This window comes from Panthera tigris, chromosome D4 (genome assembly GCF_018350195.1).
Source record: "Panthera tigris isolate Pti1 chromosome D4, P.tigris_Pti1_mat1.1, whole genome shotgun sequence".
Taxonomy (NCBI): domain Eukaryota; kingdom Metazoa; phylum Chordata; class Mammalia; order Carnivora; family Felidae; genus Panthera; species Panthera tigris.
Genome location: NC_056672.1, coordinates 12,952,679 through 12,979,553, shown reverse-complemented (window position 1 = coordinate 12,979,553; position 26,875 = coordinate 12,952,679). Strand labels below are relative to the sequence as shown.

At 43.3% G+C, this 26,875-nt stretch overlaps 1 protein-coding gene across 1 annotated transcript in view; it reads left to right on the top strand.

Moving 5' to 3' along the window:
- Positions 1-26,875, top strand: part of TRPM3 (transient receptor potential cation channel subfamily M member 3) — a 94,146-nt gene that overhangs the window by 44,636 nt on the left and 22,635 nt on the right. Inside the window, exon 12 of the mRNA XM_042963470.1 lies at positions 423-597. Within this exon, the coding sequence (XP_042819404.1) occupies positions 423-597 (175 nt within the window). The remainder of the gene's footprint in view (positions 1-422; positions 598-26,875) is intronic.

Here is a 26,875-nt window from a genome sequence, read left to right as displayed (position 1 = left end):
TTGCAGTAGTTCTTGAAATAGTTCAATCATCCCAAGTTCAATTTTGCTAAGAAGAAAGTGACCCAGGGAGGACACCGGCTCCCAGGAACAGAGCTGGATTCATAAAGAGACCCGAGCTTCATGTGACTCCCATGCCTAGTCTTAACTAGGTAGCACAGACAACAGTGGAAAGTGAGGGGCTTCCTTTCTATGCGTGCCTTTTTTTTAAATGCTTTTGAGTTACTGATAAAATTCTGTGGACGTTGTTTCAATAGACCAAGTGTTCTCTTTCTTACTTGGACACAGCTGTCTATCTATATATCCCTTGTCAGAAGTGTTGAAAATGAACCTCCTCCAAAGGTTTCCATCAGTGTTGATATCATAGGAACACTCAATCATGTGGATTTTCTTTTTTTTCTCCCTCTGCTTCCACACCCTTCCAGATGATAGACATGATGTACTTTGTCATCATTATGCTGGTGGTACTGATGAGTTTTGGGGTCGCCAGGCAAGCCATTCTCTTTCCCAATGAAGAACCATCATGGAAATTGGCCAAGAACATCTTCTACATGCCCTATTGGATGATTTATGGGGAAGTGTTTGCGGACCAGATAGACCGTAAGCAAGTTTATGATTCTCATACACCAAAGTCAGGTATTGAACTTCAATTGGGTCATGTCTTTTCTGAGTTCATTTGTTTGTTCTCAATAAATGGCTCAAGATAGAGGACCAATTCCTAGCTTGCTATCTTGGAGGTAAAAAACAATTATAGAAGGTGAATATACAATTTTAACAAAGTAGTCCTTGGGTGTTTTTTCTGGTATGTCATCACTGTGACACAGATTGACATCAGGTGTACCAAATTTAATGAAGAACCATTATAAAAATGGTTCCCCCTAAATTATTTGGGGATTGAAAATCCTAGGGCCATGTGTTGAACATTTCAATATTATTAATATATTATGTCATTACTTCCCACCCCTACCCCAACCCCCAGCCTGTAAAAACTAAATTCCTTGGATCTGACTTCAGAACAAATAAACAAGTCTCTATTTTGCCATCAGAATTCAAGAGGGCAAACATCTGCATGGTGTTTTCCTTGCAATGGAAACTATTCTCTAGCTCCTTTTCCCACTGTCTTAAATTATGTGCTATTGAGACTCAAAAGAAGCTAGTAGTCATTGCCTGGAAGTATGGAAAATGCCTTAGGTTGTAAACTGAGTTGCTTGCTGTAAATGCCAGGGGTAAAAAAATAGTATCTATATCATGAAATGATTCAGTGTGAGGAGCAAGTGCCCGCAGGCTTTGATGTTTCATGCCCTATTAGGCTGATTCTCTATAATAAACACCCTCTTATATAGAGTTTGGAGATAGTTGTATCCTATGAATATGTTCCAGCATTTTATTTGGACCAAATGTCAGGGCACACCAGGCATTGGGACATTATTTGGGAAGAAGGCATCAGGAAAGAAGTGTCTTTCAGTATGGAGGAACTGGATCCCTGGAGCACCTACTTCCCATTTTCCCTAAGGAGTTTGGCTCTAGAAATAACATCCCTCCAACACTGTCGAATTAACATTTTTGAAACATTTTTTGCTGACAAGCCAGCCATCTGAGCCCTGGACTGTGGACATGGATTAGGGTTACATAACCAGGTAGTATAGTTTATTAAGAGCAGGAGCAGAGACTAGTCAGCATCCCCCTCCACCCCCGCCAATCCCAGGTAGGGCTGAGACCAAGTAAATAAGGAGCAAGCAGCAAAGAGTCTGAGCCCTCTGGGCCCATGTAGAGCATGTGTACATTGGCAACAGGATACATTAATATGTCATTTTCCCTCCTGTGATGGATTTTGAACAAATACCTTTCTTAAAATGAGTTATCTGAGGCCAGAAAGCTTTTGGGAACACCTCATTGGAACAAATATTCATTTCAGGAGACTTAGCCGAGCTCACTGAGGAAGAATTTTTAACTCCATCTCCTAGTTGGCAATGTGCAGCCTTCACCACGACAGCTTTCCAGGGTCTGGGGAAAACCCTTTCGGGATCCTTTCAGCTGGTCCCTAAAGGCAAAACGACTAAAAGCCCATCGACGATCATTTTCCTCAGAGATTAAATGTATTATTTCCCCCCCAAAAAAATTGCTTTCCACATATGTTATTTTGCCTTCCTTAGTTTTCCTTTCTTCCCCAAAATGAGATTAATCCCCCATGGCTGTTTTGACAATGCAACATTTTGGGATGGGAGAAGGAAGGAAGTGTGGGTATGTTTTATAAATGGGATTCTGTCTGTCCCTCTACAAGTGGCCATTTATTGATGTTGTACTATGAGCCCGACCTAGTGCAACAGACACCACCATCTGGCTGAATAAGAGGATTTATTATTGTTATTCTAAAAGAAGGGCTGATTGTAGTTTAGAACTGGAACACCCCCACCCCACCCCAGAGATGAAAGAGAGGTGTTTTGTGTGAGTGAAGTATGAAAATAGATGTCCCTCGTTGTTCATTAGATCTGTGGTGCTCTACATGTGTGAGAATCAATTTCTACCCCAAATCTCAATATCTAAGTGACCCAGCCTTGGATGGATGCAAACTTCATGACACCCTTCCCTGACTTACCTTCTTTTTTGACATTCCAAAATTGGCTGCAATGGTAGCCAACTGTTCTAAGCTAAATCAGCCAGTTTGCTGTTTAGAGTGCTAACGAGTATTTGTCCTTTCTCAAATGACCCCCAAATTGGTCATTCCATGTGGCCAAGTTCACAGAACATCCCTATTTTTAAAATAATTTGATTTTCATGTTATGGTACTGGACAAGCCCAAGGGGCATTGGGTGACTGCCCCACCTGGTCATTCAGAATTGCCCAGGAGACCTAAGAACCAAGCCATTTGAGAAAGGTACAAATCATTTATGCTGCCCTACGGTGTCTTGCCTCTTTTTTGTGCGGTGTCCAGGCTGGTTTGTGAAGCATGTGTTCAGGCTGATTGGATCTCATATCCACCTGGACCCACGGCCCTGCCCAGGGTCTGCCAATCCCATCCTGCAAATGTGCCCCTGTGTGGGCCTCTCCCGCGCTGCTCATTCACACACACACACACACCTTCTCAGAGCGACTCATTTCTAATGTGATGCACGTGTTCCATATCTAACTCTGTTTTTAACTGCAAAACTGCTGAGCCCATTTCATGTTTGGGGAAATGATCTTTCTTGGCATAATTGTATATGGATGTATAATGGGCCCCAAGGGGCGGGTTATTACTGTCTGTCTTATATCTCAGAAGGGAGGACAGCTTTAATGCCCTCACTTCCGGGAGGCAAAGTTACTGAACTACAGATTTTTTTACATGCATTCCTTTTATTTTTCTTATAGTTTATCCTAAGCCCAGAAACTTTCAATAAGGTGAAAACAGCTGAGATGAGACTTCTAAGGTTACTTTCCAAATGTGCTCAAAGACTAAAAGCAAAAGAAATAAGAAAGAATGGAGTCACTGTAAAATCGCAAAATAATTTAGGTGGTTTTCGCCTCTAAACTAGGTTAGATTAACACAAATGACAGTCTGGCATTAATCTCGATTATCTGTAGAGGCTAAAATATTTGCTTTGTGTCAGGAGCAGATGCAAATGCAAGATCGTGATTGGCAGCAGCAGATAATGAAACAAACTGCGGAAGGGACAGTGATGGTCTGCTCTCTCTGGACGTTTTGCCCTGCACCCTGATGAACTGATAAGAATTGAACTCACTGTTGTTGGCTTGGTTTAGTTTGGGCTTGTGGTTATTTTTCAAACGACCCCAGATCATCTTAGATGTTGACGTTATATATAGTACTAGCTCTGTAAGACCCAATGTATGGGCTACCATTCAGTGACTCGGGCCCCAGCTTGCTAAAGGTATTGCTACCAAACGATGACATCCTTATAAGTGTCTCATTAAGGTGACCCATGTTGCATGGCATCTGAGAGCTGGTCAGGATCCCCCTGGAGCCTGACAGGGGGGAAAAGCCACTTAGAGAAAAGAAGCAACAGCACATTCATGCCAAGGCCAGGGCAAAGCTAAAATTAGGTGGACTCTCACCAGTTGTGATATCTGGTTCCATGGTGTGAAGTACCTAGAAATATACCTTTGTTGGCAGAGAAGATGGGGTGTCTCTAGCTTCCTTGAGCCTCTGGATGAATGAGATTTCCCTTTATTTACAAGGCATCCTTGTGTTGCCTACCACACACACAGATTTCCCAGACTGTACCAGGGCAGGGGGAAAATGAATCATGCTCTTGAATGCATTAAATCAGGGTCTAAATTTAGCCCTTCTTTCTGCTGCTCTGAGTATTTTTATAAGTTTGGGTAGTAACGTGAAAGCAAAATGTCCAAAACTTACTTTTTACCGTAACAACTTAATATTATTTGGCTGTTCCTCTTGGCCTAAATTAACTATCCAATCTATTTAATACATGGGGTCATTTTTTCTAAAACACTTCTTTGTATTACTTTTCTGTCTCAAATGATGTGTTCCTCACTTCCAGTGTGGAAAAATGCCTGCTTGTGGCAAATCTTAGAACAGCATGAACAGAGAACATGGCTATTGTTATGCATTTCGATCCTTGGACTCCAGTTTTGGAAACTCAGGGCTCTGCATCTGTTTGGTATTCAGGACTGACCTTCTCTAATGGATTCAGAGCACACTAATGCCTAACAGCTATAGCGTGGGGAGTGCTGCCTGACCAAAGAAAGTATTTCGGAAAAGAAAAACTTGAGCCAATGCCAACTTTTGGGAAAGGGGGAATTGTTTTGCTGGGTTTTGTTTTCGCAGATTGCTAAGGAAGCAAGCCAATCGGAGGCACCACCCCCCTTTCTCTGCCCCTGAAAGTCAGCTTACATTCTAGAGAATATCCACCCGACTTGTTTGCTAATGCAAACTGAGACTTAGTGAGTTTACAAACAGCAGACAGGCCTTTGTGATGATTCAGTACTCTATAGCGATCAACATTTGCTCCTCTATCATAATATTCATTTAGCCTTTGCCCACAGGTTGGGCCCCATTTTTAATCCATTCAATGGATGTTTATTTTCGATCCTACTATGAGCTGGACACCAAGGTAAAGAGATGCACATGGCAGAGATATTGTCTTTAAGGAATTTACAGGCCAAGAAAGGCAAACTGACATTGACACTATGTATGTGGAGATGGAGTCCCAAAAGAAAAGTGGTCGGTTCTTCCTAGGGTGAGCGTGGGGGCCACAACAGATGAAGCCTTGCAAAGAATGGGAAGGTTGAACTGAGACCTGAAATGTGAGCAGATATTTGCTGGGCAGATGGGAGCAGGGGGCTGTGAAGGAGAAGAATGGCACTCGAAACTGAGACTCAGCGTGGACAGTTCCAGGCACAGCAGGTAGTTTAATATGGCTGACCGTAGGGTGAGAGGCAGGAGGCAAGAAGCAGAACAGATGGGTCTAAAGAGAGAGACAGTAGTATAGATCTTGGAGGACTTATACTCCATGTTCAGGGTGGTACCATGATCTGACATGTTTTAGTCAGAGCTCTCAAGCAAAAATATAAAGATGGGAGGTGAGAGCACACTAGCTAATACAGTAGCAGTTGGAATGGAGAATATAGGCAGCATGAGACTTTAAAAAGGTAAAATCAGAAGAACTTGGGCAGAAGTCAGGTGGGGCAGAGGATGGTGGTGGGGAAGTGGAAGAGGATTTAAGACGGAGAAGCTAACAGGTCACTCTAGGGTTTCTGGCTTAGTCTCAAGAATGACATCATTTAGTGAGATAGAGAACCTAGCAGTAAGAACTATGAAGGAAGGGGGATTTGTTCAGTTGGAGTTGGATTGAGTTCGAGGTTCCCCTAGGAATTCCAGGAAAACCATGAAGAAGGTTATTTTGTGTCTAGGTCTCTGGAGCTAAGTAGAAAGAGGTGGCCTGGTGGTACAGATCTGGAGATCAAGAATATAATTCCAGTTAAAGCCAAGGAAGTGGGTGAGCTTGCCAGGGAGCACAGGTAGAGAGAGAAAGCCAGAGTAGAGCAGTGGAATGGAGGACAGTATCCAGTGCAAGAGAGGACAACAATTAGGTGAATATTTAGAAAAAGTCCATACAGTTAGACCTTTAGGAAGTCACTGATAATTTTGGCCAGAGGATTTTTATTTCAAGAGTGCATGCAAAAACAAATTACAGTGATTTAAGAGCAAACGAGCAGCAAGGCAAAGCATTTACTAGGGAAGAGAGAGGGAGAAGTGTTGTGTCTGTGTGGAGGTGGCAAGGGGAGGAGGAAGATCAATGAAGTGGGGCTTTGAGAAGAAGAGTAATGTTTTGTAATCACCACTTAGGAAAGCCACTAAGTACACATCAAAGGATTGCTTAGGGCCACCTATTTGCATAGTTAGGTTGTCTGTTTTCTCAGTCAAGACTCAGCAGCCCAGATCAAGAAAAACAAATAGTTGGGTTAATCCAAGATTGAAGCTTTGCTATGCCAGTATGGCAGAAAGAAAGGAGACTACGTGTTTTGAAGATGGTTACAAGGGTCCTTAAAGTTACACATTATGAGGTCTAAGATGCAAGGAGAAGAAAATAAAGGTATAATGTTGCTAAGTACCTAGGAGGAAAAAGAATGGACAACAAAAGACTAGAGAACTAAGTGCTTTGAGAACTAAGGATCCTGAGACATGTGGCGATAAGATGTTGTGGCCAGAGAATGGTAAACTGGTATTCAGAGTCCAGAGCTAGGACAATTTAGGGTAATGATAATGTCCAGAATAAGTTCTAGGATATTTTGGAATTCAGGCCAAGCATCTTGAAGCTAGGTTCTTCTGTGTTTGTCAATGCAGATACTGAAGTGTCCATAGTGACAGAAGAGGGAGTGGACAGGAAGACTTTAATCAGAATGACCTGAAACTCAAAGGAGAAGGGCTTTTTGAGCAAGAGTGAAAAGCAGTGGTTTGGAAGAGGCAAAGTATCAGTGACAATGCAGACATTACTTATGGAGACCACAATGGTGGATGTACAAGAGTGTGCAATTTTCATTCGAGAAGGTTTCAGGGTGTCTTTCTGAAAAATGAGATTTAGTGAAGGCAAGAAAATGAAGATGGGGGTGGGCTTATAAAAGTATGAGAAAGCAGAGGAGTATGTGTTCAATGACAAAGGTGTTCCAGAAGGCTCTGGGGAAAGGGAGAAAAGAGAGAGATAGTGGGAAAATTCAGTGATCAGAGAGCCCAACATCATGTGAGGACAATAGCATAGGTGAGGATAGTTGACCAGAGGAATGTGCACTGCAGGAATAGAGGATGATACGTAAGAGAAGTAGGGTGGGAATAACTATTCCAGAGTTTTGAGGCAGCTGAAGACGGGAGCTGTAATGGTATAAGGAGCCAAATTGGGCTAAGGATAGCAAGGTCTCATAGGCAGTTTAGAGCAACCTTTGCCCAGGTTTCTAAGATTGTGTTGAGATCAGATTGTTCTGATCCCCCAAATGGACGGAAGTGGAGACTTTCTGTGGTGGCACAGAACAACCAGATTCTAACCAGATTCTGCCCCAGATGGCGTGGAGAATTCTCCATCTTGGGGGAGGCTCTCCTTTTGAAATGAGCGATGGCCTGTGATACTAGGGAGGCATCATTCATTACCTTTCACAAGAATGGGCTTTTATTATCACCTTGGATTATTCCATTGTTCTTTAACTGTAGACGTGCTAACACCTTGCCTACAATTAAATTTAGTCCTTGGCCCATCCTGGCCATTTTCAACCTCTGCTGTAATTCTGCCTTTAACAGAGTGCTTTTGGTACATCATAGGTTTGCATGACTCTTCAAAGCCCATGCTTTTTCTCCTTTACCACAAATACTCCAAGCAAGTCCTACATAACCCAGTGGAAAATAAAGCATCAGCAGATGGGATACATTTAAAATTTTTGAAACTTTCTCCAAAAAGCTCTAAACCACTTTTTAAAAAGTTAACTTGGTACAGAAAAGTTAGCTTCCCATCTCACTGTTGGGACTATTTTGTCACCTATGGGGAGCTAACTTCTCACTGGGGACAAAAGATATAAAAATTGCATACCCTTTGAACAGAAGCGAATCAGTAGGGTTTTTCCTAAAAACTGTGATGGAATTTGTTCTCTTCAGCATGTGCAAAATAAAAATGGGATTCTGTAAGATTTAGAGAAAAAACTAAAGTCTATGGCAATGCTGAATACTAAGCCAATAATGAAGGACTTCAGAAAGAGTTCATGTTTGTACCAGCAGAAAAGTAGCAGGAAGTTTTACTAAGAGCCAGTTTCAGATGAAATTAGTCATTAAAACACAATAATAGGGGCACCTGGGTGGCTCAGTCGGGTAGGTGTCCGACTTCAGCTCAGGTCATAATCTTTCGGTCTGTGGGTTTGGGCCCCATGTCGGGTTCTGTGCTGACAGCTTAGAGCCTGGAGCCTGCTTTGGATTCTGTGTCTCCCTCTCTGTCTCTGCCCCTCCCCTGTTCATGCTCGGTTTCTCTCTCTCTCAAAAATAAATAAACATTGAAAAAACAGTAATAGTCTGCCTTCTAATGAGATATAATTGACTACAGGTAAGGAAAGGTAATCACTATAGATTGAATACTAGAGACACCTGCATGGTATGTCACTCAACCCAAAATGATGTTGAACATCATCTAGAATAGCATTAAAAATGAAACAAAAGGGGCTGTCTGTACCTGACCTGAAGCTGTAGTATATCCGTTCCTGGGATACTGAGGATAGTGCTGGTCACTGTCTCTCAAGAAAAACACAAATGTGCTGAGCCAGAGAAGAGCAGCCAGACTCAAGGAAGGAGTGAATGAGAAGCTCTAATTTGAGGATGGATCAGGAAGACGAGGGCTCTTCGCTCTGAAAGATGAAAGCGATCATGTCTGAAGTCTGTCAACTCCCAAAATGAATCTCTCTGTGGATAAAGTGAGTATGACATGGGTCCCCAAATCCCAGTGTACTTGAGCCAAGGATCCATTGAAGTATGAAAGTTGCAGACTTAAGTCAAATAAAAGAAATACCATTCTACAGAGTGGGTAGAGAGCTTTGGGGATTTATTTTCCCCTGGAGATGTTATAGGAGAAATAATACAGTCTCAAAGCAAATTTCAGACATTTTATCTTTTTAATCATAACAAGGGAGACCCTGAACAAAAAGTGGCTTTTTTTTTGTTTCCTCCCCCAAAATAATTTTCCTTCGAAGGAAAAGGGAAAAGGATGAGGAAAAAGAGGAAGAAGATTATGCTATACCTGGGAGGGCCCATATCATAGAAATGACACTTAGAATCCAAAATGGCATGTAATCCCAAACCACGTGGAAGCATTGGTGGAGAAGACATCCAGTCTGGCCTATAGCAAATAGCGTTAGTCCTCTCTCCAGATCCTCTCGCATTGCCCTTTACCAAAGTTCTGTATGCACCATCCAGTTTCTGTGCCCTTTGATGCTAAGGGCTCTTTGCTGTAAACTTAACCCGGGAGCTACTGGTGTGGCTTCACTACCCAGAGAGCCTAAAGTGCCTGAGAGTTTTTGTACCTCCAGGGCCTCCATACTCTGATGCTGCCTGCTGAGAAGGAAAGGGTAAGAGGATACGAAAGTCTAGCTCCCTTGACTCTTGGCTTACTTGGAAGAGCCACCACCTTTAGGACCGCAAAGTCGCTTCTTGAATGTGAAATGTAATTCAGACTCCAAAGATCCCCGTAGGATCAGGCTAAGGCTCGGACTTCATCTGAAATTGCACCTCGGTTCTTCTTTCATTGTTTTGTTTTGTTTTTTGCCATTTGTTTTTTTCTTACTCTGCTTCCTCCACTTTCTTCTATCTCATTCTTCTGCAGAGCACTGCCTTTAACAAATCACTTTCGTCCGAATCCTTTGCATAGGGTCACTCCTGGAAGAACTCCACCTAAGAAAGGCACTCAGGCTCCAAGCCTCCTCAGATCCAGCCTGACACAATGTGTATTGGAGGCTCAGGACCCTTCCTTGCAGTACAGAGTAGGAGGCCGGGGTGCCCAGATTATATATACAGCAGACGGTCGATCTGGTCATCTGTAGTAACTATGGCAACAAGATTATCTCTCTCGTTACAAATGACAGAGACCAATTTGCACCCTGTACTTCTTTAACCCCTGAAGTTGTTTCTGTAACACAAGGCGTTATGTTCCCAGGAGTCTGTGAAAGAAGTCATTCTTGAAGCAGGAAGGTTTATTCCAGCCTTAGAATCATTTCTTCCACCATAGATCTCAAATCCCTGCTCTGCACCTGCTCTTCTACCAGGCAGGCCCTGTGAGGAAACAGGAGATGTATAGACACTGTCCTTGTTTTTCAGGAGTTTGTAATCTCAGCCAAGGGGTCGGCAAACTTTTTCTCTTAAAGGTCAGGTGGTATTGAAAGCCATACAGTATACTCGTAACTCCGCAACGCAACAATAAATAAACTAATGGGTGTGGCTGTGTTCCAACGAAATTTTATTTACTGAAACCGGAGACAAACCAGACTTGGCCTGTGGGCAGTAGGTTTGCTAAGTCCTCGTCTAAGCCATCCCATCATGCCATTGCCTTGGCTTCCTTCCCCCTTACTTCAGTTGATGAACGTGTGAAACCAGAGCTTCAGGATGGAGTCAATTTCCTATGTGACATTCTGTCCAAATGCAGAAGATGACACTGCTTTGTGCACTTGTTTCTTCCAGGAGAAATGTTACTCTACCAATCCAAGTCCAGCAGACCAAAGGAGATTAGGTCTGTGCTTGTGGAGTTGGTGTATATGGAAACCACACTGCTTGAGGAGTGGATATGGCTCCCAGACCACAAATGCGGATGCTGCCAGAAAATCCGCTTAATTTTTTATTATAATTCCACTGATTTCTGTTTTGACCATGCATCCCCATAACCTGGAGGAAAATCATGACCCAAGGTTCACCTTCCCTGAGGTGGGTTAAGGTTGGAGTAAGGGCAGGATATAGTGGAATTATCACACAGCTGCTGAAACATCCATCATCCCGGTCAGTTGGACCCTTCAGGTCTAGTGGATTTATGACATCTCCCCACTGTCCAAAATCCCTAGACACTATATCCCTCTGAAATCACACTACCCCCAATGGAACTGCCAGGAAAACCATGTAGCATGAGCCCATATAACACATGCAAGTTGGCATTCACTCTCAGACACCCTCACATGTGTGCACAGGCACACATTTCTTCTCTCTCTCCTCCAGTCCTGCTTCTGCTGAGACATTTTTATCTATTTCCTCAAATCTTCCTTTCTCTTGCCCCTTCTACAAATGCTCAAAGGTCCTGAGCTCGTACATTTGGACCACAAAAGCAGCCAGAGACTCAAAGCCTATTTCTGGATTCTACCCTACAGCCCCTCCTTCCCTGATACAGAGCCAATACCTGCTTGAAAGACGAGAGGGAAAAATGAGTATTTCAAAATGCTATTCCACCACACTGATTTAGCTGTCTTGTAAGTAAAAACAGGATGCTCAAATTAATAAATTCACTGGCTCCAGGCATGCTGGATGTAAGCTCCATGTTTCAAAGGGAGGATTGTATGTAAAGGAGTCATGATCTGGTGTCATAATAAATCATCTCACAAGATTGCTACAGGGATCTCTTCAAGTCTTGGAGTGGTAGTAGGTCTGGCAAATTCCTCCAGAATATCCTAGTTCAGTTTCTGTGATGATGGGACTGGTCTAGATTTGTGCTGCCCAATGGCAAGCTGCTAGTCTCATGTGGTTGGTGAACCCTTGAAACGTGGCTGGTGTGAATGAGAGTGGATTTTAAATTTGATTTAATTTTAATAAATTTAAATAGCTGCACATTGCTAGTGGCTACCATATTGGACAGCTCAGTTCTAGGATATAAAAACCCTTTAAAATGCCAGCCCCACGAGAAAAGGGACTGCCTCTGCCTGCTCCCTGCTCTGGCCTCAGCATCTCAGACTGTGTCTGTCACATGGTAGATGCTTAGAAAATAGTTAGTATGTGAATGAAACCCTTTGAAGCAAGTAACAGAAAGAGAATCAGGTTGTTATCTGTTTTACACAATTTTTTTTTAATTCGAGTTAAGTTAAATACAGTGACTATGGATTCATGCATCGCACACACAGAAAGAAGGGTGAAATCAGGGGATCCTAGAATTGATAGCCTGCTGAAACTTAGCTGAATTTTCAATCGAGAAAAGAACTACAGCCAGGTTGAAGAACTATGTACTGAACAAATCATCATTGTAGTCTGTGTACAGAGAGTATTGTTGGACAGCTACAAGGAAGAGAGGAAAGAAAAGGGAAGGAGAGAGGGAGGGATAAGGAAAAGAGGAGGAACGGAAGAAAGAGGGAAGGGAGGGAGGGAGGAAGAAAGACAGGCAGGTGCTGCCTTATTGAGGACAACTAGGGAAGGAAGAGGGAGCTTTGGGGCCTGACAGTGGGACTGGATAAGACCTGTGCACACGGCCCTGCGAGCTCAGAGCTGGGCTGCGCTGAAGGTTGTTACCATGCATCCTGTAACTACAGGCTTTTCCAGAGGCACAGTGTTCTGACCGAACGCAGTGAGGCAGGTGGCTGATTTCCACTCAGAGAAGAGCAGAGCACCCCCCTTCTGATAACATGGCAAGATTTCAGCTGCTTGTATTAACAGCAACCAAAAAATAAAGGCTGATCTCCACACAGGTTAACTGTTAGCAAATAGGCTCACATGCTAATTTTTTTTTTTTTTCTCAAATGTGACAAAGTCCAGATACACCTGCAGCCTCAATATTGGGGGACGGGGGGAGCAAAGTGCTCAAGATCTCGAACAAGATACTGTCCAGTGGAGCGAAGAGCTTCCTGTAGCTAGATTGCAGACCACATCTGCCAAGTGATGTTTGACTGAATTGCTTGGCTTCCGACCAAGTTGGTGGTATCTGAAGTATCAGGCCTGAGGTTCAAGCTGAGGACATGCTTCACAGGAGACCCCAATAACTTCAGGTCAGATACAGAATTTTGAGTCCTCGGCTTACTGACACACTCAATTCAAGTTGATGACATCCACTGATGAGTTAAGGATAGAGGGAGTGATTTCTTGACCTGGGCTATGGTTACACGGATTTTCATTTTATACCAGACATATATGTTTTATGGACTCTTCTGTATATATGTCTCACAATGTAATATAAAAGGGAATAAAGCAGACAGCCTGCTATCACATTTTCCAGATTCTGATTGGAATGAGTTCATTCATACAGTGACTTTTACTGAGCACTTCTGTGTGCCTGGCACTGGGCTACGAACTGGGAGCTAGAAAGAGACACGCTTCGTTGCCTCGGCTTTGAAAAAAGTTTAATGGAGAAGATTGACAAGTAAACAGATCATTGCAAATCACCGTGACACATATTTCCATAGAATGGATATATAAAGCCTGAAGAAAAGAACACACTTATTTGGGGGTGAGGAAGGGGAGATGTGCCAAAGCAAAACAAGAGAGGACAAAGTACAGTCAGAAAAATTCTCCTGGGGGTAACAGGTAAGCTGGATTACGAAAGATGTTAAGAGTTTTGCAGACAGATGATGGGAAAGCATTTAGACAGAGGGACTGTCAGGTACACAGCTAGAGAGGGGTGACAAGGTGTGCCAGGTAGAGACATATGGAGATAGCAGAGAGATTCCCTCCCTGGACCAGCCGTTGTGGTTAGTACCCCCTACAAGGTGCTCCCAAGCCTTCTTGACCTACCCTGGGCCAACACGTGGCATTGGATGTATATCCCCCACTGGACAGTATGCATTTTTGGAGAGTAGGTGCCAGGGTCGGTGTCCATCTTTTTTTTTTTTTTACCACATTTGAGTGAATGAATGGAGAGGAGGTTGCAAAGGGCTTTGTAGGCCAAGCAACAGAATTTGGATCTCTCTCTCTCTCTCTCTTTTTTTTTTTTTTTCTCTTCTGGGAAATTCACAGCTCACCTTGTATGGAGCCCCTTTCTAAGTTAAGTCTGGTTTATGGACTTCGTGGGTTGTGATTGCCGAGTGGGGAGACTGTGACTGGAAAATATACAACCAGGGGGCTCATTTCAGGAAAACTAGAAAAACCAGAGAAGAGCCCTTTGTTCCCAAATGTCTTCTGAAGGAGAAGTAGCAAGCTTCAAAGAATCTAAACATCCCCTGAATAGGTTAAACCTACTGACTCTTCTCCCCTTAGTGTGAGGTATTTGAATCTTTAATCTTAACCCCCAAAAGAGCTGAAATCAGCATTCGGGGAAGGAGAGTTAAAATGGGGGCAGGTAATGAAGCAGATGGCTCAGACTGGGCGAGGCCGACTTTGAGCAGCCAGAGGACAGCACGAGGCGACTGTGTGCCCGGAGGGCAGAGAGTGAGACAGGGCGTGGGGGAGGTTCACAAGGAGAGAGGTGGCAAAAAACAGCTTTGCCTACAGTGCAGTTTTGCCAAAGGCCCCAGCCGATGCCCGGCTGCCTCCAAAAACCATCTTTCATGCTGCCTGCAGTAAATTGCTGATGCCTGAATTTAAATATCGAGATTGCTTGAAGTTCTAAAAGCCTCAGGCTCCCCCAGTTCAGTCTGCAGGCCCTGGGCTTCCCAGCTCCAGCTTCTCTGGTTCAGCCAGGCTTCTCCACATCTATGCCACCCCCCGCTTCACTGCTAGAAGACTAGCAGAGGTGCAGAAGAGAGGGAGGAAGGGGGGCGGGAATTAAGTGCGTTCGGGTACCACCCTCTCTCACCTTTTCCTGCAGTTCATCCTTTACCTGTCTGCAAATCCATCAAAAATCCATTTTTTCAGGGAACTCAAAGCTCTAAAAGCCCAGGACAACCAAGAGAAGCTGGAACACTCCAAGTTTTCCTGTGCCCACGAAATCTCCCTCAGTGAGATTCTCCACTGGTTCTCCACTAGAGGCAATTCTGCCCCACCCCCTGTCCCCGGGAGACATTTGACAATGCCTAGTAGTTTGGGTTGTCAAACTTGGAGGACGTCTACTGGCATCTACTGATAGAGGCCAGGTATGCTACTACCCATTTTAGGAAGCACAGGACAGCCCCCCAAAGAATTAGCCAACCCAGAGACACCTGAGTGGCTCAGTCGGTTAAGCATCCAACTCTTCATTTCAGCTCTAGTCATGATCTCAGGGTTCATGAGATCGAGCCCCACATTGGGCTCTGTGCTGACAGTGCGGGGCCTGCTTGGGATTCACTCTCTCCCTCTCCCTGTCTCTCTGTCCCTCCTCTGCTTGTGCGCTCTCTCTCTCTCTCTCTCAAAATAAAAAACTAAAAAAAAAAAAAAAAAAGAATTAGCCAACCCAAAATGTCAATAGTACTGAGGTTGAGTAACCCTTATCTATCAGAATCCGAAATTCAACTTGTCGCCTCTCAAAGAGAAATGTCATAAGATAGTTGCTTTTAACATCTGCAAGGTCCTGAAAAACAGATCTGAAAAGATCCCAAGTCCTCATAACCTGAAGCCAGGAACAAAGTGCACTGCCCCTGCCCCCCACCACCACCCCTTAACGGGTTTCACATCTCTCTCGTCTCTGTTCACTCTCTTCAGACCAAAGACCAAGTTGGACATCACACAATCATGGTGTCACAATGGCCAACATGACAAACGAGTAGGTCCCATCTCCTGCTCTTGAGCACCAATTTTGGATAGAATAAATCTAGCTGTCATTACAGTGAAAGATGAGGGACCCCAGAGGCCTGACCATTCAGAATTCAGCAAAAGTGTAGCTGATCTAGGTGAAGTCTAGCAAACTTCAATACTTCCCTTGCCAAGTTTATAGCTGAGAAAAGTCAGCAGCATTTTTTTTTTTTTTTTAACTAGGAAAGCACCATCGTGCACTAACAAAAAGTAGTTTGAGCGACCTCCGAAGTCCTGTGAAATTGTCCTGTTCAATCATTCCAGCTCACCATCTGGGACGAAGTGGGAAGGAGAACTATATTCCCCACAATCAGACTCCATAGTTACAGTTACTGACCAACTTAACACCTCCAGGCCACATTAAAAACCATTTTTAAGCATTTGCTGGAGCCCTTGACTCTCTCCTGAGTAGATCACGGGGTCCAGCTTTACAAAATCACAGTCCTTGAAGCAAAGGAATGAAGTCTGCTGCGTGCCCTTTTTAATATTCTGAACAAGGACTTCAGAAGTAAAATGCCACTGTGAACTGAGTGGTTAGAGTATGGTTCCAGGAAAGCCAGTTGCTGACAAGTACTTCAAAGTCCCTTATGCCACCTGAGGAACATAGTGTTCAACTACGGAACTATATGTGGTGTGCACGGTTCTATTATACAGCAAGTAATTGAATATACAGGGGAGGGACACCTCTATCAAATAGGTCACGCACTAAAAGACTAGATTCTTTTCAGTGGATTTAAGACTGTACACCCTCTCAGGAGTCTACATAAGATAACCAAGTTTTGAAAATGTCACTGCTTTTTGAAAAATGTATGGCAGTTGTACTTAAGCAGATTGTACCAAATATAAGGAGACCGGAGTTCTTTATTAGCTGTCAAGTGTGTTATAAAGGCTGTCAAGAGTTTCATGGGTTTCTTCTGGCATTTCTAAGAGAAGGGAAGTTAGTTAACATTTGTTGAGATCCTAGTACAGTGGTTGGCACGGGGCCAGACACATGATATACTACAGCGCGTTCAGTCCCCGTTTACTGTTGATGTGCCGAAAGAACAGAGATGAGATAACTTGCTTGTGGCACACAGCCAGGGAAGCAGAGGTGGAACTGGAACCCAAGCCTATCTAACTCCTAAGCCCATGTTCTGATTTCTCCATGATAACAAAAGGTTGCATCCATCTGATTCCGCAGTCGTCCTTTTCCCCCTGCCCCTCACTGTGGGGACCGGACCACAGTCATGCATTTACTTACGTAGCTACTTCTCAAGTGCCCTGCTTGGCACTGGAGGGAAAGTAGTAAACAAGAGAGTCCTCACCTTTTCTTTTGCGAGAGTTACATCCTACTGGGGACAGGAGGGAGATAGACCATTAGTAACCAAATAAGATACTTTGGGGTCATAATAAGTCTCATAAAGAAAGTAGATCAAAGTAATAGACTTGGGGGTCATTGGGGTGAGGAGTTAGGAGTGCAGTTTTGCATAGGATGGTCAGGGAATGGCCTTGAAGAGAGAATATTGAGTTGAAATGTAAATGATGAAAACAGGTGTGGCAAAAACTGGGGACAGAACGCTCCAGTCAGAGGGAACAACAAGGACAAAAGCCATGTGTTTGGAATGATCTAGGTGTGTTCAGCCAGGATCAGAAAGAATGCCAGTGGGATCGGACTTTAAGATCTTCCAGCAGCTGGAGTTGGTATGACATGTCATGGTGGAGTGCCTGGGATCCATGGGTGACTTAGTTCCAAGTTAGGGACTGAATTTAAAATCAGGATCAGCAACTCTGCAGGAGTTCAGGAAACCACCATATGCTGAAAATCAGGAGGGCAGGGAATCTTCCCGAAAACAGTGCCTTCCAGAATCAGGAAGGGAGCTGCCTCCAGTGTTGGAGCCATCCTGAGGCCTCACTGAAGGTTTCCTATCTCCCTGGGACAGTGATGCCTTTGCTACTCTTAGAAGCATCATCACGGATGACTTAGACACTCACATGGAAAATACATTGTACCTCCCGAGAGGAGATTTACCTATCTCTGTGAGGATGTCAGAATAGCCTTCATCATCAAAACTGTGAACATCTTAGTGATGTAAACAAGAAGGATGCAGCATTTGTAAATGAGACATGGCTCACAGACAGCTCAGAATATTACAAATTGGGAAGAGCCATCTAAAAGGTGTTAGCCTCCCAGATACCAGTGGCAGAGACTGGATATGACATTCTCTGGGGAGAAGGGGGAGAAACCTTACAGAAGAGTCTGCTTTGAGGAGTGATCATTAGTCCCATAGCGGTTCACATTTACAGAGTGCCTGGTGTGGGTGGAGAACTCAGTTAAGAATCGTTTGAGTTAGCGTGACAGGGACAGCCCAGGACAGAGCCAGGAGCCAGACACTCTGAATCCCAGTTCTGTCGCTGCTAATAACTCTATGACCTTGAGCAAGTCAGCAAACCTCTCTGTTCATCAGCATTCTTAACAAATTAAGGACAGTAAGGAGGTCTGCCTTGGAACACTGTTAAGAAAAAGAGCAGTCTTTCCCAAATGAATACAACAAGCCCCAGAAATACAGGAGTTCATGCATATTAGTGTGTGTTTTGAAGCTAAAATCTGCGTCAATGTCAGGGTGTGATGTGTTCAAAGAAAAACATTAATAAATAATAGCACTGGTGATGTGCAGATGTGCCAAATTAAGGAAAGGGATAGATACCCAGAGGACTGAAGTTTGGGAAAGAAAGAAAACAAAATTTGCACTTTAAAAGGCACAATATCGGGGTGCCTGGGCAGTGCAGTTGGTTATGTGTCCGACTCTTGATATCAGCTCTCAAAGTTCATGAGTTCGAGCCCCACCTCAGGCTCTGTGCTGATGGCCCGGAGCCTGCTTGGGATTTTGTCTCTCCTTCTCTCTGCCCCTCCCCTGCTTGTGCGCTCTCTCTCTCTCAAAATAAATAAATAAATAAAGTTTTAAAGGCACCATACCAAGGGCTACTTGGAGATAAGATGATATTGGTAATACCAGGGGAAGGACGAAGTGGGGGGTACTTGTAGGGTTGAATCTTCTAAAGCCAAAGCTTGCAGAGATGTTACTTAAGCCTCCAGTTCCTTCCAGCAGGGAAGCTGGCTCCAGATAGATGCAGGAGCTCGGCATTGTCTAAACAGAGAGGTACCTTCCAGCCTCCTCTATTCTACTATGTTCTTTTGAAAACCAGCCTGTTGAAACAAGCCAAAACCAATGGTCTCAAATAGCATGGCTCTCTATCGTCACAGCAAACTAGAACCAAGGTTCTGTTGCTCCTGCCTGTCGTGAAAAAGCATGATTTTGTTTGCCCCATTGCGCCTGCCTTTGAGCCAACCTGAAAACCATTCTAGACAGCTAACCCAGCTATTCATCCATTCATGTGCTCAGCAGAGATTTAGAACCTACTCCGCTCCAGGCCCTGGGCTGTGTACTGGGAGCACAATAATGAGTAAAGCCAGTGAAGCTCCTGCCTCCTGAGGAGCCTAGTGGAGGCAGCAGATATCAAACACAGAATCATGCAATTACTGAATCATAAGCTCTGATAAGTGTATGTTCAAGAAATACAGGATGCTGTTAGAACATCTGAACAAGGAGACTCAGGAAAAGGCTTTCTGAATAAGTGACTTTTAAGCTATGCTATGCAAAATAAGTAGGATTTTGCCAGGCAACAAGTAGGAAAAAAGCCAGGGAGGGGGGAATAGCATGTGTCAAGGCCCTGTGGCAGGAAGGAGGTAACGCTTAACCAGTAACTAAGAGAAGCCCAGCATGGTAGAAGCATAATGTGCAAGGGGGCAAAAACGTATGAAATAAAGCTGAAGGGGCAAATGAGGGTGATGTTGTACAGGGCCTTTTAGGCCAATGTAAAGATATGAATATTCTCCTACATTCAATGGAAAATCTGTGAAGGGTTTGGTGCAGGAATTGAGTTGTGGTGATGGTGGTGGTGTGTGTAGGCATGTGTGTAGGTGACGTGAGTTGTATGATTTGATCCATCAGCATCAATACCACGGTTACCAATGGGTCCTGTTGAGAGCTCAGCAAGCACCAGATCATGCACATTAGGAGCTAGCAGACCTGACTTCCAGGCGAAGTTTTACCTTCCTGTGCTGGCTACATGGACCCAAGCCCAGCTCCTAGGTGTGAATGGAAGGACATGGACTTAAACTAGACCACTAGTGGTCCCTACTGGGGCAGTATGGCCCCCATCGTTTGGAAATTTCATCTTGAAATGCAAAGAGTGTTTCTTTTTGCCCTCTCTGTTTCGGGGGTACCACTGGCAGTTAGTAAGTGGAGCCCAAGGAGGGTACATGTCCTACAATGCACAGGACATTTCTACAATGAAGTGTTTTTCTCTGCCCCATTCCCACATGCTTCCATGTAAGTGAAAAACCCGGTTCCAATTATCTGAGCCTAACTCCATTTTACCTTTAAAAGCACAATATTTTTGCATGTTTTTAGTAAGTAGTGAATTTCTTCCAGGAATGAAACACCATGAAAATTGAGGGCAATGGTATTTTGTTGGAACTTTCCCACAGGTGGTTCACCATTGAGAAAACCAGCTCACCAAGGACAGTGCCACTCATTGTACTTGAGTCCTTGATCAGCCTGTACGTTTGTGGCTATGTCATTCTTGAAGTCTTCATATAGATGTAAGCATCTGACCCTGGCACTATAGCTTGCAGAATAGTTAGACTGGAGCATTTATATTTGGGAACATTTATAATATTATTACATGTTACTGTCCTTTTATTTCCCCTTTATATTAAAATTAGGACATTCTATTGATTTTTCTGTGATTGTGAGTACTGATAAATTATACCACCCATACATTTTTTCTCAGAATAGTAAACAAGCGTTTGAAGATATTTATTATTAAAAAAAAAAAAGGCGTTGCGTCTGATAAGGTTGGGAACAACTGAGCAAGCCCATTCATTGCTCCAAAATGCTGTGCTTTTAACAGTGTACCTACTTCCCATGTTTGGATGGTCTCTCGGTAACTTTAACGTGCAGAGAATTCTGTGTAAAAATTGTACACCAGAGGTGTCAAGGCTGACATCCCCAGTGAGAAGCCATGTTGGTATCATATGCCCCCGAGATGATATGATGAGAAGACACTTGACCTTTCTGGTGTTCCTCCCCAAAAGTCCACAACCCCAGTCTAATCATTCTGGGGAGGGGGGGAGAGGTGGAAGGGAGAATCAGATATCAAATGATATCAGAATCAGTGTCAAATCAAGTGACACTCTACAAGATGCCAGACTGGTATTCCTCAAAACCTTTAAGGTCATGAAAAGCAAGGAAGACTGAGAACTGTCACAAACCACAGGAGACTAAGGGGACATAATGACTAAATGCACCATAGCATCCTGGATGGGATCCTGCAGGAAAGAAAGGACATCACTGGAAAACAGGTGAAGTGTTGAATCAAATCTGAAGTTTAGTTCATAGTAATGGACCAATGCAGATTTCTCTGTTTGGGCAATTGTAAAATGGTTGTATACAATTTTAACATTAGAGGAGACTGGGTAAGGGCAGCCAGGAATTCTCTGTACGCTATAGCTTTGCAACTTTTATGTAAGTCTAAAAGTATTCAAGTTTTTTATAAACTTGTTTAAAAAAAAACATAGGAAGACATTAGGGGTCCCACATTTAGTTATAACTTAAGGAATTTTTCTAAAGATATAAAATAATCATCACATGAAAGGACACAAAACAAATGTCACAATGTCCCTGGACCCTCACACTCCAGGGTCAATATATGAAAAAGACAAAGATGCCATGGGAACCACGGGAAACTAATGTAAAACATCGTGTCCTCGGTGAATATACAAATGCCAGGAGACATGGTAGAAATGGAGAGAATGCAGTGGGCGGGTCAATCAGGTGAACTGAGACCAAGCTTTGAAGAAGAGGGGCATTGCTGGCAAGACTGAAAAGCTGATTCACAGAAGCAAAAAGAGAGATTAATAAGCAGGCTATTCTTGGGGACAGTTTGTGTCAAGCAGTAATGAGATGTGAGGGTAACAAAAATAATAATAGCAAATACTTAAATAGAATCTATATATCAAGCATTGTCTCCCATGTTCGCAGATGCTCCCTCATTTGCTCCCTGTAACAATCCTATGAGGTAGGATTATGGCCCCTGTTTTTAAATTAATTTTTTTAATGTTTTTATTTATTTTTGAGACAGAGATACAGAGCATGAGCAGGGGAGGGGCAGAGAGAGACACACAGAATCCACAGCAGGCTCCAGGCTCTGAGCTGTCAGCACAGAGCCTGACACGGGGCTCGAACTCACGGACTGCGAGATCATGACCTGAGCCGAAGTCAGATGCCCAACCAACTGAGCCACCCAGGCGCCCCTATGGCCCCTGTTTTTAATGGACAAGTAGACTGAGGCACGGAGAACTAATGTCCTAATGTATATATTAGATTAAGTGCTATGACGTCTCCACTTTTGTAGAAAGGTCATATGGTTTGACCTAATAAGTAACTGGCCTCAGATGCACAGCTATTTGGAAGATGGACCCGGACTTTGAAACCTGGTAGCTGGCTCAGCAGCCTGGGCTGGGGGCCTCTGAGCTAGAGGGCCTCTTACACAAATGACTGGCATATATTGAGTACTCACTACATATCAGGAACTATCTAAAGCTTTACGTGTCTCGACAACTCATTTCCCTCTGCAGCAACACTCTTGAGGTGGTATGAATATCACCCAATTTACAGTTGAGCCAACTGAGGCCCAGAGAGCTTCAGTGGCCTGCCAGAGGTTGCACAGCTAACAAATGGCAGAGCTGGGATTTAAACCCAAGCTGGTGGCTCCAGAGCATTGGTCCAGTGCTCTCTGCCTCTCCCGTGTTTACGGGTGTGGTATGGCAGAATTGACTGAGACAAGCTTTCACAGCAGTTTGATAGTCTGGAGAGAAGAGGCTTTCCCTGTCAAACCTCAAAGCAGATGCCCAGGGCTTTACATTTGATGGGACATGCAGGAGGGGGATGTTGTATCTTCTGGCCAGCTCAGAGGGAATGACATTGTTGTTCTGGGGGAAGAGAAAATTGACCTCAGAATCTCTTCAAAAAATAAGCAAGGAAATAAAAGAGAATAAAAGGGAGCAAAAGAAGAGAAAGAATGTTGAGAGATTGGAAGAAGCATTCCAATGATGGAGGTATTTGGAATCCAGTACTGTAGTTGCAATTGGCTGGCTTCTGTCAACATCTAAATGACATGCGGAACATCCCATGGAATTTGGTGCTCAGATTTACCACATCCAACAGTGTTGTGGTCATGTCAGAATGGCCCTATACTTAATCTACTTAATGTGCACCAGGATTCTCTTAGGCAGAAAAGAAAAAATAGTCAAAGGTTGTTTGTCTGGTGAGTTAACTTTTTACAATTCCATTTCATAATATGACCTAAACCTTTACTAATGTTAATGTCCAATGAACCCAAATTAGCAAAAAAAAAAAAAAAAAAATCTATACTACATCATTTTAAGAAATGCAATGCCATTATCGTTACATGTATACAACATCTTAAGGTAGCTGTGGATTGGCTGGCAAGAAGATTCTATACAAGTAAAGAGTTTCAGAATCTAAAATAACTCCAATCTTGGGGCACCTGGGTGGCTCAGTCGGTTAAGTGTCCGACTTCAGCTCAAGTCATGATCTCGCAGCCCGTGAGTTCCAACCCGCGTCAGGCTCTGTGTTGACAGCTCAGCCTGGAGCCTGCTTCAGATTCTGTCTCCCTCTCTCCCTGTCCCTCCCCCACTCATGCTCTGTCTCTCTCTCTCTCTCTCTCTCTCTCTCTCAAAAATCAATAAACATTAAAAAAAATTTTTAAATATCTCCAATCTTGAGCACTAAGTAATTCAGGCCACCAATTCCACACAACAATGGAAACCTCTTTATCTCTTTAAATCTCAAAATGGAGCAACTTAAGTACCATTGTTCATGGATCAACATTTTGGGTCAGTTCCATGGAAATATAGCTTAGACTTGGGACAGACATAAACAAGGTATAGGTATCCCCAAAATTAATTCATTCATATGAAAACTTAATTAGTTAAATGGAAAGGGTACCATAATGAATATATTGTTGGCCCCATTCTGCCCACTTGGCCCTGTATATGGCTCATAACAATGGCAATTCTTTCTGATTCTGAAGCACATGAGCATGACTGTGAACATCTCACTCGGTCTCAGACGCTGACACACTTCCACCAGTTGGTACAGCCAAATCCCTTTGCCTGCTATTCCTCAACTCAACACCATATTGTAATCTGGGACCATTTGCAGCCGGGCATATCCATGGCAACCGTCGATATAACCAGTTCTTTTACTCACCTAGTAACGTGAAACAATAGGCTAATTGTTCATGACACACAGCAAAACAAGATTTGGCTTTTTCCCTGGATTATGCATTATATTAGGCCTGTCCTCAGCCTCTTCTCAACAGAGATCCCAAACCTAACACTATGTTGCTAAATGAAGCCATCAGTCCCAGTGGGTGCAAACAGCGATGTCTGAGCAAACAGCTTATTCTTGGGCCCATCGACACACTCGGAGGAAATGGGAAATCTCTGTTTCCATGGCTTAAAAAACAGCCTCTTAAATTGAAGAGGACTTAAACTGAGTCTTCGAGCCTGTGTGATGAAGTATCTTGTCCAATGCCCCATGAATGGTCCTTCCTGACCTGGAATTAATTGTTCATGCCCCTTCCAAAGAATATCGGTTTGTTCATTTCCATAAACAACACTGGGTAACCAATAAAATGAAAACTGGGCTTTGTCATTTCTTTCACCATATTTGTGGTGATAAATACACATCTTCCATTTACACTGAGTGTATTATCCACACAGATGCGGAGCTTAAAGTAAGCATGTTGGCCAAAAATTACTTATGGTCAAACTTACTCTCCAGAGTCTTTATACACAGTATTACCTGTGGACATCACCGTCTGGGAGCCACTGACCCAAACAAAAGAATGAAACACAAGCGAAGTCTATATGCAGATGTCTGGACATTCAACTTTAACATAGCTGTCAACTCCCTCATCATGAGAAAGGGGACAATGTGGTAGCTAAGATGATGGAATATCTTAGGTTTGAATTCAGGCTCTGAGGCCTCTTACTAGCCATGTGTCATTGAGACAGTTACTGCCTATTTGTGCCTCAGTTTACTTATCCATAAAATTGACATAATAGTACCTGTTATGGGCTAAAGTATTTCCCCCAAAATCATGTGTTGAATTCCTAACCCCCACTGTGACTGTGATGAGGGCTTTGGAACGTGATTAGATTTAGAGGAGATGAGAAGGACTCTCAAGATGGGATTAGTGCCCATATAATAAGAGACAGTGGAAGGCTTGCTTCCTCTCTCTCTGCTGTAGGAGGACACAGGGAGAAGACAGCCATTTGCAAGCCAGAGAGAGGGCTTTCACTGGGGAACCAATTCCACTGATACCTAGGTCTTAGACTTCCCAGCCGCCAGAATTGGGAGAAATTAACGTCTATTGCTTTTTGTTGGGACACTTTGAGCTCACTAAGACACTACCTCATATTTTTTTTTGTCTTATTTTTCATGAGCTGAAATTTATAAAACATGCAGAATAGTCCCTGCAATTTTATTGTCAAATGAAATCTTTTTTTTTATTTTTTAAAATTTTTAATGTTTACTTACCTTTGAGAGAGAGAGAGAGAGAGAGAGAGAGAGAGCACAAGCAGGGGACGGGGAGACAAAGAGTGAGACACAGAATCCGTAGCAGGCTCCAGGCTCTGAGCTGTCAGCACAGAGCCCGATGCGGGGCTTGAACCCATGAACCATGAGATCATGACTTGAGCTGAAGTCGGACGCTCAACCAACCAAGCCACCCAGGCGCCCCAATTGTCAAATGAAATCTTAAAAGTAAATGAATAGATAAGAAATCCTCAAGTGTTTCTTACAGGACTTTCACTATTTTGTCTTAGCCATCAGCCTCTCTATACCCTTACTACCTTTTTAAAAACACATATTTTTAAACGTACATTTAAAAGTATTAACTCATATATGTGAAATATATGAGCTGATATATGTGAGAGCATCTGGCATAGAATCTGACACAGCCATCTCCAAGAGGGATTGAACTACAATTTTCTCTCGATATAATTCTAAATCCTTGCCGTACTTGAGTTTCAAACTTGTTTCATCAGACCCATATCAACCCTGTTCTTTGAAAGGTCATAGATTAACACTTGACCATCCGCCTTATGTATGTCCACGTTGGCGTGTCCTCTCGTGGCCTCAAGGAACAAAGATCACTGTCATCGCTCACCCCACCGGATATTGGTTTTATGTCACTTAAGTAGAATTGCATCTTACACTGGGATTTGATCACAGGTCAGATGTTAAATGCACACAGGAGGCTACTCCTCTATATCCATATATAGCTAACTTAGCAATTAAGCAATCCACTTGACCCCACAACTTTCTTTTAGCTCACCTCTCTCTTCTGTCTTCTCAGGTGTGGCTGTGCTCACACACACACATGTAGATGTGTCATCACTGAGCATGCAGCACAGAGCCTGTGTATTAATCATCCTCTTTTGACTAATCGGCTGTACAAGATACAGGGACAGAGAGACAGAACATTCAGTTACAAATTCTCCAAGCTTGTAGCCCACAAGCTGGTCCACCAGAACCCGGAGAACAGCCTTTGTTTCACAATCAGGCAAGGGAGAGAGTGGGGAGAGCCCGACGTGTTCCTTTTCTACGTAGGACTCAGAAACTAGCCAGTTTTATACTGTTTGTAGTTTAGTGTTCAGATGTCCCTGAAGGTCTATTCAGACCAGCATGGCCCAAGGAAATGCCACCACACAGCATTACTGAGAGTGGAACTTCATGAAACATAAGCTTGTTAAAAAAAATGATGGCTGTTTTTAAAATATATGTGTGTGTGTGTGTGTGTGTGTATGTATGTATATATATATATGTGTGTGTGTGTGTGTGTGTGTGTGTGTATGTGTGTATATATATAAAATATGTGTGTGTGTGTATATATATATATATACATATATATATATATATATATGAGCTGTCTCATCACTAGTTTGCATTTTGTGCAATGACCAAGTGAAGTCATCTTATTTTCCAGCACTCTGACCAACATAGTCAACTCAGTTGTTTGGGAAAACAGCAGCATCTTGGTTGAGGGGTAGGGGGAAGGGAGCATCCAAGTCTAAGAGGAAAATGTGGATGTGATATCAACCATCTATTTTGGGGCACCTGGGTGGCTCAGTCATTTAATCGTCCAACTCTTGGTTTTGGCTCA